The 19,081-nt window shown below is 39.3% G+C and overlaps 2 protein-coding genes across 4 annotated transcripts in view; one reads left to right on the top strand and one right to left on the bottom strand.

The window, feature by feature from the left end:
- Positions 1-13,510, bottom strand: part of arhgef37 (Rho guanine nucleotide exchange factor 37) — a 66,786-nt gene extending 53,276 nt beyond the window's left edge. The window contains exons 1-2 of one of the 3 annotated variants that reach the window (XM_008104658.3): positions 13,272-13,510; positions 3,263-3,438 (exon numbers count right to left, since the gene is read on the bottom strand). In XM_008104658.3, the coding sequence (XP_008102865.1) occupies positions 3,263-3,341 (79 nt within the window). In that variant the 5' untranslated portion in view covers positions 3,342-3,438; positions 13,272-13,510. Of the gene's footprint in view, positions 1-3,262; positions 3,596-13,271 lie in introns of those variants that run through there. The other 2 variants (XM_062970452.1, XM_062970451.1) reach the window with 2 other exon arrangements.
- A 2,231-nt stretch (positions 13,511-15,741) lies between these two features.
- On the top strand, positions 15,742-18,812 carry LOC100559714 (leucine-rich repeat and immunoglobulin-like domain-containing nogo receptor-interacting protein 2). The gene is made up of 2 exons (XM_062970450.1): positions 15,742-17,028; positions 18,605-18,812. Exons 1-2 carry the CDS (start codon positions 16,474-16,476, stop codon positions 18,668-18,670), a joined length of 621 nt encoding a protein of 206 aa, XP_062826520.1. The 5' UTR covers positions 15,742-16,473; the 3' UTR covers positions 18,671-18,812.
- Positions 18,813-19,081: the final 269 nt, after the last annotated feature.

Below are 19,081 nucleotides of genomic sequence, written 5' to 3'. Positions count from 1 at the left end.
GACTTATTCGCTCAACCTGCTCCTCAGTGCAGGATCTTCAGCCAAAACATCCCCAATAGGTGATGAGAAAGATTTAAAATAGTGGTCCTATTTTTCATTTCAGTTCATGATCATCAAACATTTTTCCCATGTCATCTTGCATTGTTTCTTGATGAAAGTAATCTGAAGACAATATTTTATAATGCATCCATATATGTTCACATATGCACCGCAAATAAGAATTTGTTTACATTATTTGTTACCCTGCACAACAGACTTAAAATAAACTGGTTTCCCTGTTCAATTGTGTTGAACAGAGATCCGATTCATACAATATTAAAAATATTACATGCAAACTCATTCCTCAAATGTTATATTGCTTAAATAATAATATTAAATGTGTAAAATGTTTACCTTCCACCTCAGTAAGTCAGGGGGCCTTGACTGTCAGTAGCTGAGTCTAGAACTCTTGGAACTAGGTTTCACTGGAAAACCTAATACACTTGGTCAACTGCCTTCCATCAGAGCTGTCATCTCTAATAGTTAAAGTTTATGGAAATATGCCAATTCACAAATAACTCAAAAGAGCTAACAATCTGAAATGTTCTTGAATTCCTAATTTGTTTATAACAATGGATGGGCAGAGGGATGAACATTTGACAGAGAGAGTTAGAGCATTTTACACAGCATCACCAATGGTAAAGAATGGCAGGGATTACAAATCAGTAACATCTGATCTAGATTGGGCTCACCACAAAACTCAGAACAGGGCTGTTCACATACTAAAGAATTTCCCTTTGATTAAGTATACTCCCTGACATTGATTAAACAACTGATACAAATTCTAAATTAAATGGAAATAATTGCTAAAACTTAAATACAGGTGCCTCTTTGAGATACTGAGCCAAGTGAGACATTAATTTGCAATTTAATAAGCAAAAGCTGTCAGTGATAATCAGGAGGAAAATACATGTTTATTATTTTTCTTTCTGTTTTAGTGTCAATCCAGAAGCAAGATAATTTTAAAAATAAACAGTTGTGCCATTAGCTTTTTTTCCCCAACTACAAATTTACTAATGTCGAAAACTGTCTTCCTGTGCACACTTTCTTGGGAGTAAGCAATTAAGTAGCCACTTAAATCTGAATGAAACTTCATAAGGCTCAAGCTGCAATCTGATTTTTCTACTGATTGGACAAAGTAAAGAGGGAAACTCTACTTTTGAAACTGCTACTTTGTTTATAGCAGATCGTGCCCAAGTTGCTTTTGTTTGCGTTGTGTATTGTGTTACAACACCCTCAACGGCCTTGAGGAGGGAAAACATCAGTAAATATTAAACAATTTAAGGTAAGCAGAACATATCACAAGCAGGTATATTAGTTCCAAGAGGAATATTCATGATTTGGGAGCTGAGCTGATAATAGACTTGGTAATTCTGATATCTCCCCATTTAGATCAGAATAAAGATTGCATTTTTTTTTTTTTGGTGATCAGACCTGCACTTAGCAGAACATCATTATTCTGGGTTTCAAGCAACCTTCCTTTAATTTCATTGTGCTCTAATTTGATGGTATAAAATATCCCCCTCCCCCACTTTCCATTTGGATGGGAGGGATGAGGAGAAATCTCTGAGAAAAATCTCAATTCTCTTCCAAATGGAAGTATCCCCCAGTAACCTTCTCTCCCTATCTATATGAGGGTCTCAATCCGGCTCTTTAAGTGCAGCTAATTACGATGATAGGAAACCATGTCTCCACATTACATCCGATTGCTGTGCATTATTGCTTCTAGGACAGAAAAAAATATTTATCCCCCTTTGTAAATTCAGTATCTCCTATTTGTTTTCCTGTGTCCCAGCTCTCAACCTGGAATTTCCACAAGATTTCTCCTGAGCAGCATCACATCTAACATAAGGAGAAGGAGATGGAAGCTCCGGGAAACTTGGAAGTAAGCCTTGCAAACTACTATTATGGCAATGTGAAATAGTTGTAAACTAATGCAAAGCTGGAGTCCAAGACCAAAATGCAGAGCATATGTGAGAACATTGCTAGCGCTGAAGCATTTGGGGGAAGAAACAGGATACATAGCTCAGCTGGAAGGTAAATGAACACCTTCACTCAAAGAGGAAACCACAGCATTTCCATGGGGATACTCACGTTCCCTTTTTTGCTTTGCCCTAAATTGTTCTAGCATTTATTTTCATCAGACAGCCTGCTTCTTTCCAACATATTTCGATGGATGCGATAGAGGAAAAAATATTTCTTTGATTGGATCAATCTGCACTCAGTGGATCTTTGCGGCAACTGTCTCAGCTTGGAACTGGTTCATGGATGACTGCAGTGAACCAGTTCTCTTTAATCCACATCCAGACTTGGATTAAATGGATATGTAGAAGCAGCCTTGGTACCAAAATGATCTGAATATTGGTGCAAATCGGGCCTCTAGGGGGGAGAATTTCATAAATAGGGTGCCATTGCAGAGACAGCCCTCTCTCATGCTTTCCTATAACTATAAAAAGGGAGGACATTGATAAGTGAATGTAGCAACAATAAAAGCTGCTCCCATGACATATTTGGCAACAGTGTCCTAAAAATACTTATATGAGGGAAACTCCAATCAGTATGCAGGGATACTCTAATAGGAAGTTTTCCACGAACGTACTTACACATAATGTAAATTCATGATCCACAAAAATGTAGATACTGTAGTACCTACTTGCCTGTTATAGCCCCTCAGATTCAGTGGTTGAGTGAACAGCAAGTGACACCTATATCATACTAGTAATCATGAATGTCAATACATCTCTGAGAAAAGGTAAAAGAACACATTACTAGAAGTCAATACGGGTTTATCAAGAATACATAATGTAATCACAGACCAACTGTATCCTCTTGATGCATCATGGGAATGCAATGGACCTTCATGAAAATGAAGTAGAGTGGACTTGTCTCATGTTGGGTTTAAGGATGAGAGATACTGAATATAACTGCAAATAAGCAGATTCTGACTAGGCATTAAGAGAAATTTACTGATGGAAAAAGCCATTTGATCATAGGACAGCCTCTCTTAGGTGGTGACTGAATTTCCTTTCACTGGAGTCATTTAAACAGGGATTGAAACAGAATCTTGCAATAAGCAAGTGATTAGACTAAAGAGTGGGCAACTACGGAAGGTACTGGCCACATTAGCACCCCAGGAAACATTGGGGGGCATATCCCTTCACCATGCCCACTGTGAAGTACCAGTCCAGATTAAAAATACGAAGGAAATGAAAACTTTTCTTACCTGTTAGACTGCAGCTTTCAACTGAGTTATACAGCTGACTAAGATCTTCTTCTAGATTCTGAGACACTCTCTTCTCCATTTAAATACTGAAAGATTGGGACTTTTCAGGTGGCAAAAAAATCCATGTAGCCTTAGAGCTGTACTGACACTACAGTTGAAGATGTCAGCCTACAAACCTGACATACCCAAAAGGAGGAAGAAAGGAATAAGAAAAAAAAGTTTAATAATTAGCATCTAAAGGGGGTTTTGTTCTTATTTTTCAAGGCAACAAATTGGCATAAGCTTAGAAGAGAGCAGTTGTGCTGCTCTGCATCGGTGATGCCACAGTCTGTGATATAGCTGTAACAGTTGACACAATTCCTGTGTCATAATTGATGTAGTTAGGATGAAAACTTGCAGTTTTGAAACCAAAACAACACAGGCATTACTATTTGGTATTGCTTTAAAAATGTAGAATACAATGTTGTGCATAATGATACCTTTCCAGGAAATGCTATTAGAGTGTTGTATTAATTTGTCAGTAAGGCTGAATCTATTTGAAGGCAGTATCCCAGCTTCACTGTGTACGATGCTTGCCCTGGTTTGACCCCTCTATTGTCCCACACTCGTTTTTATCTAAATCAGTGTGGGCCCCTCTTATGCAGCCACATCAGCACAAGGGGGTGTTTCTACTGTGTTGGTTTATGTCTGGTCATATGAGCTGTATGACTTTTTTGGATTCCTGCCACACATGCATATTTGCTTAATCAATAACCTTTATTTTCCCTTTGTTCTGACTGCCCACTTATGCGTCTATAAAGGGAAGTCAATAGAGTTTGGGGAGGTGAAATGCAAATCTCTGAATTTGTGCAACACTATGTGTATGAAGGTTATCAGCATCAAGTCCAAACAAAGGAGTTACCCTTCTATCAGGGCCGGTCCAACAATGAGGCGAATTAAGCGGTCACTTCGGGCACAAAACATATGGGGGCGCAGTCGAGACTGCTTTTTCTGTTGATTTCTTGTAAAACATGATGTTTTGGTGATTAATTTGTAAAATCTTAATGTAATTTGATGTTTAACAGGCTTTTCCTTCATCCTTATTATCCAACATTTTCGCTTATCCAACGCATTTATTTTTCAATGATTGGTTTTTTTTGGGGGAAATTCTGTTCGCCTACACTTGAAAAATACCTAGGGCCGGCTCTGCCTTCTATAGTGGGAAAGATCAGATTATCCAGTTGGCCACCTGTCCTAGGGCACTCTCTCCCTCACCCTCCACTCCTAATTCTATCATGATCCCAATTTGGGGATCAAGCCACAAGTTTTTTTTTAAAAAAAATGGTTCTTTTCCAAAACAGTGGGCTATATGAAAAGTTGAAAAATCCCTTGAAACACACGTGCCAAACTGAAGTCCTGTGAGGTAAATCTGGCCCTCCATGTCATTTTATGTGGCCTGCAAGGCTTTCAATGCCAGGGCAACATAGCTGCATTTATACAGTGTTATAATTGCAAATTGACCTTTGAAGGAAACCATAAGGCTGATGTGAAAATGAGTTTATTGAAAATGAGTTTGACACCCCTGACTTAAAGCCCTGATGAATTGAAATAAGCATTTTATATTGTAACAAAAGGAACTGGGGTTGCAGTAAAATACAGCCTGTGTAGAGTCAACCTAAAATAGCAGGTTTAGTGAAATTCAAAGCGATCTGAGTTTAGTGGAGAGCACCGCTATGCAGATGACACACAGATCTTGATGTCTGATGCCTAACAATCATAAAAAGGATTTCCCTTCTTCCCCTTTCATTTCAATACTTTACATCCCTGTCACTATGCAATTTTACAGGAAGAATTCTAATCCACAGAAACTTTCGCAAAGCTTTCAGCAACTGTTTAATCACATTTTCTTAAGATACTCAACAATGCAAGAATTGTTTATCCATTTCGCTTCCTTTTCCTAGTGAAAAGGATGCAGGTGTTTGCTTTTGTTAAATGTTTTGCTTTGATTACTTGTTTTAATTAGTATTTTATCATTATGACATCATTGTAAGTGACAGATAAGGCAAAATTATGTCTACACTGAGTTGAAAGTACTACAATGGAAACTGCCAATCCATTTGGACAGTTTGATTCAGTTTTAGTAAGTAAAGAAGTGGCAGGCTACTATCTATATATAAAAAAGGGTAATGAAATTTCGGCCTAGGACAAAACAACAAAACCACACATCCCAGAAACACTAAACTTGGCAGCACAACCCCTCATCCATGCCTCAAGGTTCATACAACGAAAAGAAAAGAAAAATAAAGTCCTAATTAGAGGGAGAGGAATAATTGTTTTTATCCAATTGCTGCCAGTTAGAAGGCTAAGCTCCTTCCACTTGGTCTCCTAGCAACCCACTCAGCCCAGGGGACAGGCAGAGTTAGGCCTCACTTAGGCCTCTTCCACACTGCTTATAAAATACTGATTATCTGATTTTAACTGGATTATATGGCAGTGTAGACTCAAGGCCCTTCCACACAGCTATATAACCCATTTATAATCTTATATTATCTGCTTTGAACTGGATTATCTTGACTCCACACTGCCATATAATCCACTTCAGTGTGCATTTTATACAGCTGTGTAGAAGAGGCCTCATATAATCCAGTTCTAAACAGATAATATAAGATTATAAATATACAGTACAGTCTCACTTATCCAACATAAACAGACCAGCAAAACATTGGATAAGTGAATATGTTGGATAATAAGAAGGGATTCAGGAAAAGCTGATTAAACATCAAATTAGGTAATCATTATACAAATTAAGCACCAAAACATCATGTTATACAACAAATTTGACCGAAAAAGTAGTTCCATGAGCAGTAATGCTATAATTACTGTGGTAGAATAATACAGAACAATATAATCTCTAAAACCAGGACAGTAAATAAAGAGCAACACTCTGAAAGCAAAATATCGCAAAGAACACCACTCTGAAAATAAGGGAATTCCAGACAGGAAACAATCAGGGCCAGTTAACACCTCCCAACAAAAAATTCACTCAGGGAGGAAGCAGCCAGGCTTTAAAGCTGCAACGCCATTACATGCTAATCATTTTGCCTAATTGCAGTATTCATACTTGCCTCCAACAGACAAAAAAACAACCAGAAATATTGTATGTTCACAAGCTTTAGGAAATAATATCCCCTGATGGCGCAGCGTGTTCAAGTGCTGAGCTGCTGAACTTCTGGACTGAAAGGTCACAGGTTTGAATTGGGGGAGCGGAGAGAGCCCCCACTGTTAGCCCCAGCTTCTGCCAACCCTAAAGTTCAAAAACATGCAAATGAAAGTAGATGAGTAGGTACTGCTTCGGCAGGAAGGTAACAGCGCTCCATGCAGTCATGCCACATGACCTTGGAGGAGTCTACGGACAACGCCAGCTCTTCGGTTTAGAAATGGAGATGAGCACCAACCCCCAGAGTCAGACACGACTGGACTTAATGTCAGGGGAAAACTTTTATCCTTTACCTTAACTACCACCAATACCTCAATACTTTATTTCCCATACCACCATACTTTGCCACAGCAACACGTGGCTGGGCACAGCTAGTTAGTTCTAAGAGGACTAATGGCTAAGGAAGATATTAGTCCCCCCTGGAGATATTGAAGACCATATCCGTACACCACACTTGCTCCTGCAATAAACAAAAACAAAAAAACTTTTTTTTACCCCCAGATGCCCTTTAAGAGACATAGGAAACATGCAGTTTCTTGAATCAAAATGTGGTAGAAATGTGCTTTGTGACTCTAAACGACACTTGGGGGCAAAAAATGAATTTGTTTGAAAAAAATGGTTTTGATTGCTTAGGGACCCCGGGGTCTCCAAACATGATGCAAATGTTCTTTGCATCTCCTAAAGTGCATTTCATAGAATCAGAAAACAGTTGAGTTGGAAGAGACCACATGGGCCATCTAGTCCAATCCTCTGCCATGAAGGAAACGCACAATCAAAGTATCCTTGGCAGATAGCCATCCAGCCTTTGTTTAAAAGTTTCCAAGGAAGGAGCTTCCACCATACTCATCAGCAGAGCATTCCACTGTTAAACAGCTCGTATGGTCAGGAAGTTTTTCCTAATGTTCAGGTGGAATCTCCTTTCCTGTAATTTGAACCCATTGCTCCTAGTCCTAGTTTCAAGGGCAGCAGAAAACAAGTCTGCCCCCTCTTCCTTATGATACCCTTCAGAGGCATCCACAGGTATTTTGCCTTAGTAGGCAAAATAATTTTGGCGCCCCCCCCTGCACCGTGGGAGGCGTGGCCAGACCTAGTTCCGCCTCCCACATCACATGGCCACGCCTCCTGGTGGGGCAAGGGTGCATGGGCCGCAGCAGGAAGGTCCAGCCAGTGGCCTAAAGCCCAGTGAAATTTAATGGTACATGTTGTATATTTTAAGCTTTGATTTATGTAGTGTGCTATTTGTTTATCTGTTTTATTTGGGGTTATGATGTTGTGTTTTTGTGTCATGTAATTTCTGTTATTTTAACTATTGTTTGCTGCTTTGAGTCCCTCCCATGGGAGAAAAGCGGGTTATAAATAAATAAATAATAACTTGACCTGAATCTTAACAGTTTCTCATTTCAGAACCTGTCCTTTTCCAGCATCAATCAATTCTGTTAACTTATAAATATAGTTCTGAATTTGTGCTGCATGAAAATTTTAACATCTCTGTTGTATGAAGAGCCATTTTGTACCTGTCCTACAAGATGGAAGTGATGTGTTCTGTAAACACATCTCTTGCCTCCCGGGGCACTCTTCTCTTTCAGAAAATTTCTCATGGTTCAACCTGAAAGAGCTTCCTGTAGTAAAGCATTTATTTTTTTAAAACTTCTGTCACAGTTGCAAAAGACCACTGAAACATTTACTTTTTGTTATGCACAATGTTGACATAAAGAAAAAAAGCCAAAGAATCTTCAAGTCCTCCAACTGAACTTTATAATATACTGGGACTAGAAGTGAAGTAATTAAATGGCAATGTGTTGCCAAAGGCTTTCATGGCCAGAATCACTGGGTTGCTGTGAGTTTTCCATGCTGGAAGGCCATGTTCCAGAGGCATTCTTTCCTGATGATTTGCTTGCATCTATGGCTGCCATCCTCAGAGGTTGTGAGTTCTGTTGGAAACTAGACAAGTGGGATTTATATATCTGTGGAAGGTCCAGGGTGGAAGAAAGAACTCTTGTCTGTTTGAGGGAAGTGTGAATGTTTCAGTTGGCCACCTTGATTAGCATTTAATAGCCTTTCAGCTTCAAGGTCTGGCTGCTTACTGCCTGGGGGAATCCTTTGTTGGAAATCAGGAGTGTATTCTTATGAATGCATTTGTCTTACTGTACTGTTGCTTCTTTTGTATCTTTTGTAATGTAATATCTTAACTTCTGTATTTTAGATTATTATGTCTTTTGAGTCCCATGACAGGATAGGGGGGGTGTGAACTGAATAAACAAAATAATAAATGAAATGAATTTAGGGCCAGAAAAAACATTATGTCCTAGCAGTTGCTTCTAAAATAACTGTTTACTAGGAATTAATACTGTGAGCATGCTGGCTCTGCAGTATTCAGGTAGATTTTTTCTTGTCTTTCAGAAAGTTTATATTTTGGCAGAATGAATTATATACTAATGAGAAGAAGCCACACTTTCTTCTAGCTTCACCAAATTATTTTTTTCTTACACAAGAAACATGAATTTTCTCCTTGAGAAAAACTTTGGATAAACCTGTTACTTTGCATTCCTTACTACCAAAGGAATGAACTACAGTAGAGTCTCACTTATCCAACATAAACGGGCCGGCAGAATGTTGGATAAGCGAATATGTTGGATAATAAGGAGGCATTAAGGAAAAGCCTCTTAAACATCAAATTAGGTTATGGTTTTACAAATGGAGCACCAAAACATCATGTTAGACAACAAATTTGGCAGAAAAAGTAGTTCAATACGCAGTAATGCTATGTAGTAATTACTGTATTTATGAATTTAGCACCAAAATATCACAATATATTGAAAACATTGACTACAAAAATGCGTTGGATAATCCAGAACGTTGGATAAGCGAGTGTTGGATAAGTGAGACTCTACTGTATTTTTAAAACATATGCACTGGCAACTGAAATACTGAAGGTCACCTTGAACTCTACTTGTGTTATTTGGGCAAGTAAACAATCCAATCTCTAGAGTAGCTGGAACTAAACTCTAAAGCAGGTTGACCAGTTTTTCCATCAAACACCATTAAACGTTGCATCATATTGTGAAAGAAGTAGATGTTCTCACAAGCACAATTAACAAACCACAAGATTAATGCACTATGTTTTTAAAAATCAAAGTTGACCTTGATCAGACTCCTAGTAGGATTACCAAATGTGCAAAGACCTTAATTTTAACAATGCAATATATGGTTCTATCTGAAAAAATACTTTATGCTCAAAAATGGAAAAACAGACTTACCAAGGAGAGAAAACTGTATAGTCAAGATGCTTGAAATGGACAAATCAGTTATTATAATAAAGGTGAATTCCAAGGGGAAAGCTTTACCTTTACCTTACTTGTGGGATATGAAGATGGAAGAATGTTAATTTAAAAATAGGGTAGAAATAATACTGATTTTTACACTATACCTAATAGCAAGATGATGTTTTAAATGTTTTCAACAGAAATATCTTTGAGTTGATAAATGGGAAGTCAATTTTAACTTGCATACACGTAGTTTAGTATATTTTATTTATTTTACTAATGCAGTTGTGTTTTAAATATGCTTTTCTACTTTCTGCTATTTTTTTTTCTTTTCCCCTCCCCACCCACACTTCATAACTGGGAGGCGGGGGGTGATCTATCACGTCTTTCTTTCATTTCTACTTTCTTATTCTAGTATAATGGGGAATTTTATGTTTGGAAATAATAGGGGTTTTTTTTAGTTATGGATGTGGATATTATTGTAACACAATGAAGTAACACTGTGTCAACATTACCCATGATGAAATATTAATAAAAATAATTATTTAAAAGGCCAGAAACTATGACACAGTGATCTTCAACAGCTACGTTTCTTGTTGTGTATGATGATCTATTTGTGTTTCAGTACCAGGAGAAAATCTATGTCAGGCTTTCTGAGGTCATCTTTCTTCCCAATTGTTGTCGTCATGCTTCTGCCTGTATTCCCTGGTTTCCTTTAGGCTACTGCTGTGAGTTTCTTACAGTTTATTATGCTAAATAGTCTTGACTTCACACAGCCCCCTCATACCTTTCTACTTCTTGTGTTTTCATGCTGTGTCGATCAAAGCACCAAAAATATTTCCTTCCTTTTAACACTTCACACATTTTTCTATAACAGATGCACAAAAGCAAGCATTACTGAGAAAACCCTGAAGTGCAGATGAATGCAAGTAAGCTTGTGTTTGATGGAATTATGCCATCCACTTACAGGGCCATAGCCACACCTATGCAGAAGAAACATCTTGCCACTGCTGGAAAGAATGATGCTTCATGGCAAATTGCATGCTACAGTCATCCTCAGTCACCCTATATAATCATAATAATCTAGGGAACAGTGACTGTATCAAAGAATCTCAGTGCTGCCTGATACTCAGATTCTTTCAAAGAAGTGTAGGCAGCACATTGTTCTCCACATAATTTGGACAGCAAGTCCCATGATTAACAACCACTAGGCATGCTGATTGGGACCAATAGGAATTATAATCCAAATAAAACATAGAGCACATGGTTACCTTTCCGAGTTATAGGTGCTCCTTGGTGGGAGCGGAATCAAGATTTTACAGAGCATCAATTTTCTTTTTGGACCCATTCACACATACTGTAAAATCCAGTATGATGTGGATTATGGGGAGGTGGTGGCTAGAAAACACGTGAGCTCCCGTTGATAGCCCAGCTCCTGCCACCCTAGCAGTTCAAAAACATGCAAATGTGAGTAGATCAATAGGTACCGCTCTGATGGGAAGGTAACGGCTCTCCATGCAGCCATGCAGGCCACATGATCTTGGAGGTGTCTACAGACAACGTCAGCTCTTCAACTTAAAAATTGAGATGAGCACCAACCCCCCAGAGTCAGACACAACTAGATTTAATGTCAGGGGAAAACTTTTACCTTTTAATATGCACTGCAACTTGCATTCACATGGAAAATGCATATTTAAAAAGTTAGGAGAAGATTTGAAATCAGCAGTAAAATGTGCTACAGCTGATCAATGTATAGACATTGCAGAGGACTGGATATGATACTTCGAGGAAAGTGAAAAATCTTTTTTGCAGTTCCCAGGATAAGATATATCTGTAAGAGCAATCTGCTGCACAATCCATAAGTAAAACATAATGAATTACTTGCATAGCCTCAGACTACACTTTATGGAAAATCCTATCCCTGGTCATTGTTCCTGTTTATATTTTTGCTGTGCAACAGTTAGTGCCTCATTAGATTCTCACAATGACTGTATTGCTAGGGTAAGCATATAGACATTTCCTTCATCTTCCTCTGTTTTCGTTTATTGTAGGCGCTTCCTTGCTTTAAAAAAACCAAGACACATACTATATTTCAGAAAATGGAACTGACAAAACCACCATTGAGTATTCCTTGAGTATTAAGAAAACCCTAGGAAATGTAAGAGGTCACTGCAAGTGAAAAGGCAACTTGAAAGCACATGCACGTTTGCACACACACAAACAGGCACTCACACCTTGTTCTTATTGCACAGTTCTCACAAATGGTTCTCAAATAGTCTCCCATTTAGGTAGACTATGGGTCCATCTACACTGCAGAATTAACACAGTTGGAAATCACTTTAACTGTCAGGGCTCAGTGATATGGAATCATGGAATTGTATTTGGTAAGATGCCAGTAGTCTTTGACAGAGAAGGCTAAAGACCTTGTAAAACTACAACTTCCATGATTCTGTAGCATTTTACCATGGCGGTTGAAATGTCAAATTGCATTAATTCTACAGTGTAAATTATCCTATGATTGCAGACCTTCTAAGGCCTCATCTACACTGCCATATGGTGCTATTTCAGAATGCAGTTTAACTGCATTATATGGCAGTGTAGACTCAAATAATCCAGGTTGGATCTGAACTGTCATATAATGCAGTTTCAGAATGCAGATTAACTGCATTGAACAAGATTATATGAATCTACACTGCAATATAATCCAGTTCAATGCATTTAATCTGCATTCTGAAACTGCATTGTATGGCAGTGTAGATGGGGCTTTAGCTTCAGCAGAAGAATTGTTTTTTGTGTCATCAGGCTATTGCCTGGGGCAATCCTAATAGTTTTCTTCCTTAACCGAGAGTCTGATTTAGCATGATCCTATTGCAATGCTCAGGTATGTTTTTCTCAGCCCTCATCTACACTGCCATTTATAATGCAGATTGAACTGCATTATATGGCCAATGTAAATGTATAAAATCCAGATTGAATTGCATTGAACTGGATTATAGGACCATGTAATGAAGTATGATCTGCATTATAATGCTGCAGATGGCGCCTCACTTGACTCTCCCTCTGCCATTCCCCCATCCACCCCTGTGCAATGTTCCAAAATGTACAGCAGGTCTGAACGTCTTTGTAACTCTTTTGTTAAAAATCAACACAAAATATTTAACTCTTAAAGAAATGGAAAACAAACAAACAGAAGCAAGAGTGCCCAAAAAGTGCTGGAAGAAAAGGTAGCCTCCTGTTATAGACACTGTGGAGTTCAAGATGCCCAGTTACAAAGAACATTTAGAATATTAAATCTATTAAGTCATAAATAGACACAAAAAACAGAGAACACACATTTTAAACTTACTTTTTAATTGTGATGGTGACCCGTGAATGGAATGGCCTTGGATATCCCTTGGGACTGGGATTATTGCTTTGGTTAGCAGAAACAAGTGACAGAAGTGCCACTGTCAATGTTTCTATCCTTCCTTTATCACTTCTAGTAACACAAATTTAGAACGTTTTATTTACAGATGAAGCTTTGAAAGCACAAGTACAAATAGGTGCTTACCTTAGTTGTGCCCCTCCTTTCTGATATCTTCAAGGGAATCCTGTTTATCCTGATCCACTTGTCAGATGTTCACTTTTCAACCATTGGTGTTTTGTATCAAATTTGCTAAGTACGCCAACCACTTGGAGTCCATGACAGTTCACCAGATCTGATTTGTTTTCTCTGATTGGTTGAGCTGTCTAGAATGGAAGACTTTCAAGGGACGCATTGTTGAGGGAGAACAGGGAAAAGTTGCTGAGCCTGTTAGGACACATGTTTTACAGGGAGCATTCCACCTGTGCTGATGCAATGTCAGACATGCAAGCCAAGAGAATATATCTCCAGTAAACACACAGCAAACATTTCAACCATCCCCAGTTGGCAGAGACAAACCCAATCAATCCTCTCTTATCTCATTTTTCAACAGCTTTTAAACTATCTCTGTTTCTCTCACCTCCTCCCACTTCCATCCTCATCCTCAGTTTACTTCAAAGTGCCGGAGTAGTTTGCACTCAGTCAACGCAATGGGAGAAAAGGAGACAACTGGACAGAAACTTGCCCTTCCCAGTAAATTCTGGCAAAAGCAAAGTCCCACAGCTTTTCCCAGCTTGGGTGTTCTTCTTGATAACAACTGTCATGTCAAGCATGCTCTGATGTCACCATTTTCATATATGAAATATTGAAAGGTTTGATGCAGGTTATTGTTTCTTGTCAGGAACGATCCATTCTATAAAATAGTTTCCTTTGGCTAAAATACTATATGCAATTACCAGTCAGTAAGGGCCGCTGGAAACTGTAAGACCTCTAAGTAAATACAAATAGGTATGTATTGGGTAATTTCAAAAGGAAAAAAAATTAAATGTACATCAGCAACAGCAACCATTTCTTGAGCTATCAGTAGCGTGAATGCTCTTCAGCAATACAAGAACAGAATAAATAGTTAAAAGTTAGAAAAGACTACATTTCTATCTCAGAACGCTTGGATCTAGCTCTCTGCAAACATCTTGTCTCTCTCCATGCTTACAGAACAACAAAAATTGTGGACTCGGGGGCTTGCTATGCAGTCTAGAAACTATGTCCCTGAGAAGTATCAGTCTAACAAATAGAAGTAGGAGGAGAGAATAGAGAGATAGGCTGACAAAGAGGGCAATAGAGAAAGGGCTTTCCCTGCCAGTTTACTCATCTTCCAATCTATTTCCTTGATGAGGACTATAAACCTGTGTACAATGTGGTTAAGTCCCAACAATATGCACCAGATATTTATGACAGCATCAAAAATCTATTGAATGTACAGTCAGCCCATTCACATGACACAGTCTAAGTAAAAGACTGCAAAGTTTGGGCTTATAAATCAAAGAGGTGCATTTTCAAGCTTAGGTGTTTTTATTAAGGGCAGAGAGGCATATTTCAGTCCTGCAGTCAAGAGGTTGTGAAGGGAACATGGCGATATCTTTTAGGATCCTAAAGCCTCCTGCAGGGGCACCTGAAGAGTTAGCGTGGCAGCAAGAGATTGCTGCTTTCCCAAGCTCACCTTGGGGATGGCTAGGACAAAATCCTCCCCATCTCCCTCAGACCCTGGGTTGGTCTCAGAAGCTGAAGCCAAGCGGTGAACCCTTTGGGGACAGGAGGTTGCCCTATGGCAGTGGTTCTCAACCTGTAAGTCCCCAGATGTTTTGGCCTTCAACACCCAGAGATCCTAACTGCTGGTAAACTGGCTGGGATTTCTGGGAAATGTAGGCCAAAACACCTGGGGACCAACAGGTTGAGAACCACTGTCCTATGGGCTGCCTGTGTCTGGCTTGCAAAATCTCCCTGGGCCCTGGTGGTGGCGGGGGGGGGGGGGGTTGAAGTCCCCCTGCAGCCTCAACTGAGCTGTTCGACACCAAAGGTTTGTCTTTAGTGCAGCCTCAATTGCTAAGAGAGGAGCCGGGAGCAGCAAGGGATGGAATACTTCCTTAGAGACTGAAAAGCCTGGTGTTCAACTGGTGGGGTCTAGATGAGACAAGGCAGGAGCCTCCTGAGAAGCTGGGAAGGAGGGAAGTGGGTCTAAGGTCCCAGACTTGTTGAGGAGGTGGTAGAACTGGGACAAGGAAGTCCAATAGGTCTTCTTCAACACGCACTTTTGGTGTCAGGACATGGCGAAGCTGACAGGGGCTTGGCTGGCCCCCAGTGGACAGCTTTGGCTGCAGTAGCAGCCTGGGCAGAGGCAGCAGGGGTTACAATGGAGACATCCCTGTAGGGCATGGGTTGGACCCCTGGGGTTTCTGCAGCTTAACCACTGTGAGAGCCACGCAAAGCAGGGTACTAATTTCTTCTTGGGGTCCATTTCAGATCCTCTCAAAATCCGTTTTAGCTTCCCAGATCTTGGCACAAAAACATTACATAGCTTAGTGATGGCAAACCTATGATATATACATACATTTTATAAAAGGGTTAGCTATTATAGAGATTTGGGGGTGCAGCTGTGGAAAATGTTTTAAAAATAAAAAGAATCATATCTTGCATGGAGTCTCTTGATGATCTATAAATCTTTTTTGTTTTGTTTTTTGTTTTTTTGTTTTTTTGAGTGGGTGAGATTGGCTCGACACCACCACCACAAATATTCATAGAATTTTCTTAGGCAAGCTGGTTTTGCCAGTTCCTCTGAAATAGAGCCATCTGTATTTGTTGGTGGACTCCCATCCAATGCTAACCAGGTTTGACTCTGCTTAGTTTGCAAGATCAGATGAGATCTGGTGCCATGCTCTATGATAACTAGTAGTCTTCTTTTCTGTATGCAAACAGAGGTTGTGCCGTCAGTATACGCACGTCAAAGCAAAATAGGTCGTATCAGTTGGGTGAGTATAGCTTTATTTCAATCTGAGCTTCTGGGGAGGCTTGGAATCAGGAAGTTGCTCCAAATTACGCAAAAATGTGGGCATTGTTGAAGGATTTTATTTAAATGCTGCCAAGCGACATTCTCTGCCTCACTGCTAAAGTTTCACACTAGTGTTTATGTGCACTCAAACAAGTGCCTTGGTGGTCCAGTTTAGCTAGAAAACTATTGGGCATTGAGGAAATAGTAAAGCTTTAAATAGGTGTTTTGGACGTCTTCAGAAAACCAACAGAGTTTTTTTTATTGTAAATCTCTACTCAAAACTCAGTATTCTTGCAGTTTCACTTCTTTCAAATGCAGAACCATGACTAAGAAGTTCCTCTTTTGGAATGTTTCCTCCCATTGTGCATGTCATTCAGTTTTGTAAGATTTCACTGCTGTCAAATTAATCCATTTTGTTTTCTAATTCTCAAGAAGCAGTTAAACATGGATAAGAGAATGCCTTTCCTGGGACTTGTATCTATATTGATTCTTTTAGTCAACCTACACCAAAATGTGACCCCTTACTCACTGGAGAACTGTGAGATCCATGACAACGCAGAAAACGAAACAAAAGTTTTGTGCTACCACAGAAACCTGAGTGAAGTCCCAGCTCATCTGCCAAGCAAAGTTGTTTTCCTGGATTTGTCTGAGAACAGAATTGCAAGTCTGAGGAAGAACAGCTTCAGCAACCTGATTCACCTGCATGTTCTGAATATTTCTCAGAACCAAATTCATCACATTGAAGAAGGTGCTTTTGTGAACACATGTCACTTGGAGATCTTGAACCTCACTGGGAATCAGCTCCACCTTATCTCCAGTCCCATGTTTGCTGGGCTCAGAAACCTCACCATCTTGCTGCTTGGTAACAATCAAATAGACAAGATTGAGACGTCTGCCTTTGTTCACTTGGAGAAATTAAAGGTAATTGATCTATCTTCAAACAGACTGCATGCCTTGAATGCCATGGATGCTATATTTAACATGGAGTCTTTGGAGAAGTTACACATCAAGGACAACAACTTGCAAAACTTCTCAACAAAAGAGATTGTGAGTGTACCTCTGATACTTCATGAACTGGATGCATCCCATAACCCAATTTCTGTCCTTGATGTTTCAACTCCAGTTTTGCAAAGCCTTGTTTCCCTTGATTTATCCTTCTCTACTCCAAAGACCCCCATTGTGTGGCTAATACAAGATCCATGTTTCTTAAAGGGTTTAAAAGTGTTATATTTGGGAGGAATAGCTATGAATCCATCAGGTATATTGGAAGTGATTCAAACACTGAATTGCTCTCTTCTAGAAATTATTTACCTAGATCACTTAAATCTGACTGAATCAGATGGTCTTATAGAGCAGGTGTGCCTTTCGCATCAAAATATTGAGACTCTCCACTTATTAGGAAACAAATTCACAAGTGTTAAAGCAAGAGCTTTTGAAAAATGCACACATCTAAGACACCTGAATATGGCATTTAACAAGCTGAAAGTGCTGCCGGTATCATTATTTCAGTCACTGCCTTATCTGCAAATTCTTTCTTTGGCTTACAACAAATTTACACTGGTACCAAATGCTACTTCTAATGTGGCATCATTAGAAACCCTAGATCTTAGCTTTAATAAGATCAAAAGGATTTCTCCCGATGACTTTGCTCATCTAAACAATGTTAAGAGCCTCTACATGACTGGTAATACTATCTCCCATGTCACTTCAAACCTCTTTGCTAACCTGCATAGATTGCAAGAACTAGACCTTGGGGAGAATGCTTTGAAAATGATCAAGGAACCTTTCTCAGCAAGTCTGCAGATGCTGAAAACTCTGATACTAAGGCAAAATAAAATGGATCATATAACAAAAGGAATTTTTAGGAATCTTGCTTCTCTGCAGCTCCTTAATCTGGCAGATAATCAGATTGCCACAATAAAACCAGGAGCCTTTGAAGGTTTGAGTAACCTGCAGTCTCTTATTCTTGGAAGCAACAAGATCACCAAGGAGACTTTTCACAAAGGAGTCTTTCAAGGTGCAAGCTCTTTGGAAGATCTTGAATTATTTAGCAATTACATGAGTTATGAATCCTCCCAGAAACTTGCCTATCCACCTTTTCACCTTTTAAAGTCATTGAAGAGACTACAGATAAACAGCCAACGTCATGATGGACTTCAGAATTTTCCAGTTAATTTCCTGGAAGGGTTAGAGTCCATTGTACAAATTCATGCAGGCAACCTAGCTATCTCCTCTTTGGATTCAGATACTTTTAAGTATACACCTACTCTTAAAGAACTTGATTTGAGCAACAATAATCTTAACTCTATTAGCGCCACACTGTTTGCACCTTTATCAAACCTGAAAGAACTCCATCTCAACAAAAATGGACTAAATTCCCTCAGCTTTGTTTCTCAAGTAAACTTTTCACAGCTGGGACTTTTAAGATTAGCTGGGAACCAAATAGATGTTGTCACAAGAGAGCAAATAAAGGCTTTGCCTCTCCTCCTTTTTCTAGATCTCAGGAACAATCCTTTCACCTGTTGTTGCAGTAACCAAGACTTCCTCAGATGGTCACCAATGAATCCTAAAACTCAGGTTCTCCATTTCTCTGAGTACACCTGTGCCTCCCCTCCTGCCTATAAAGAGAAGAAACTGTGGACTTTCAAGACATCCTCTTGCACTGCTAACCATGATTTTATCCTGTATATTACAAACACAGCTGCAGTCATTTTATTGATGCTTGTCTGCTTTTGTTGTCAGTGGAGATGGCACATGGTCTACACTTATCATCTATTGCTTGCATACTTTATTGACAAGAAGCAAAAAAGGAAGGGCCAAGACATAGAGTATAATTATGATGCTTTTGTTTCCTACAACACACGTGATGAAAAATGGGTGATGAATTACCTCCTGCCAGTGCTAGAAAACCAATATAGTTGGAAGCTCTGCCTGCATCATCGAGATTTTGAGCCAGGACGATTCATTCTGGAAA

This window comes from Anolis carolinensis, chromosome 2, assembly GCF_035594765.1.
Source record: "Anolis carolinensis isolate JA03-04 chromosome 2, rAnoCar3.1.pri, whole genome shotgun sequence".
Taxonomy (NCBI): Eukaryota; Metazoa; Chordata; class Lepidosauria; order Squamata; family Dactyloidae; genus Anolis; species Anolis carolinensis.
Note: the sequence above shows the minus strand (reverse complement) of the source record. Positions and strands in the feature narration are given on the sequence as shown.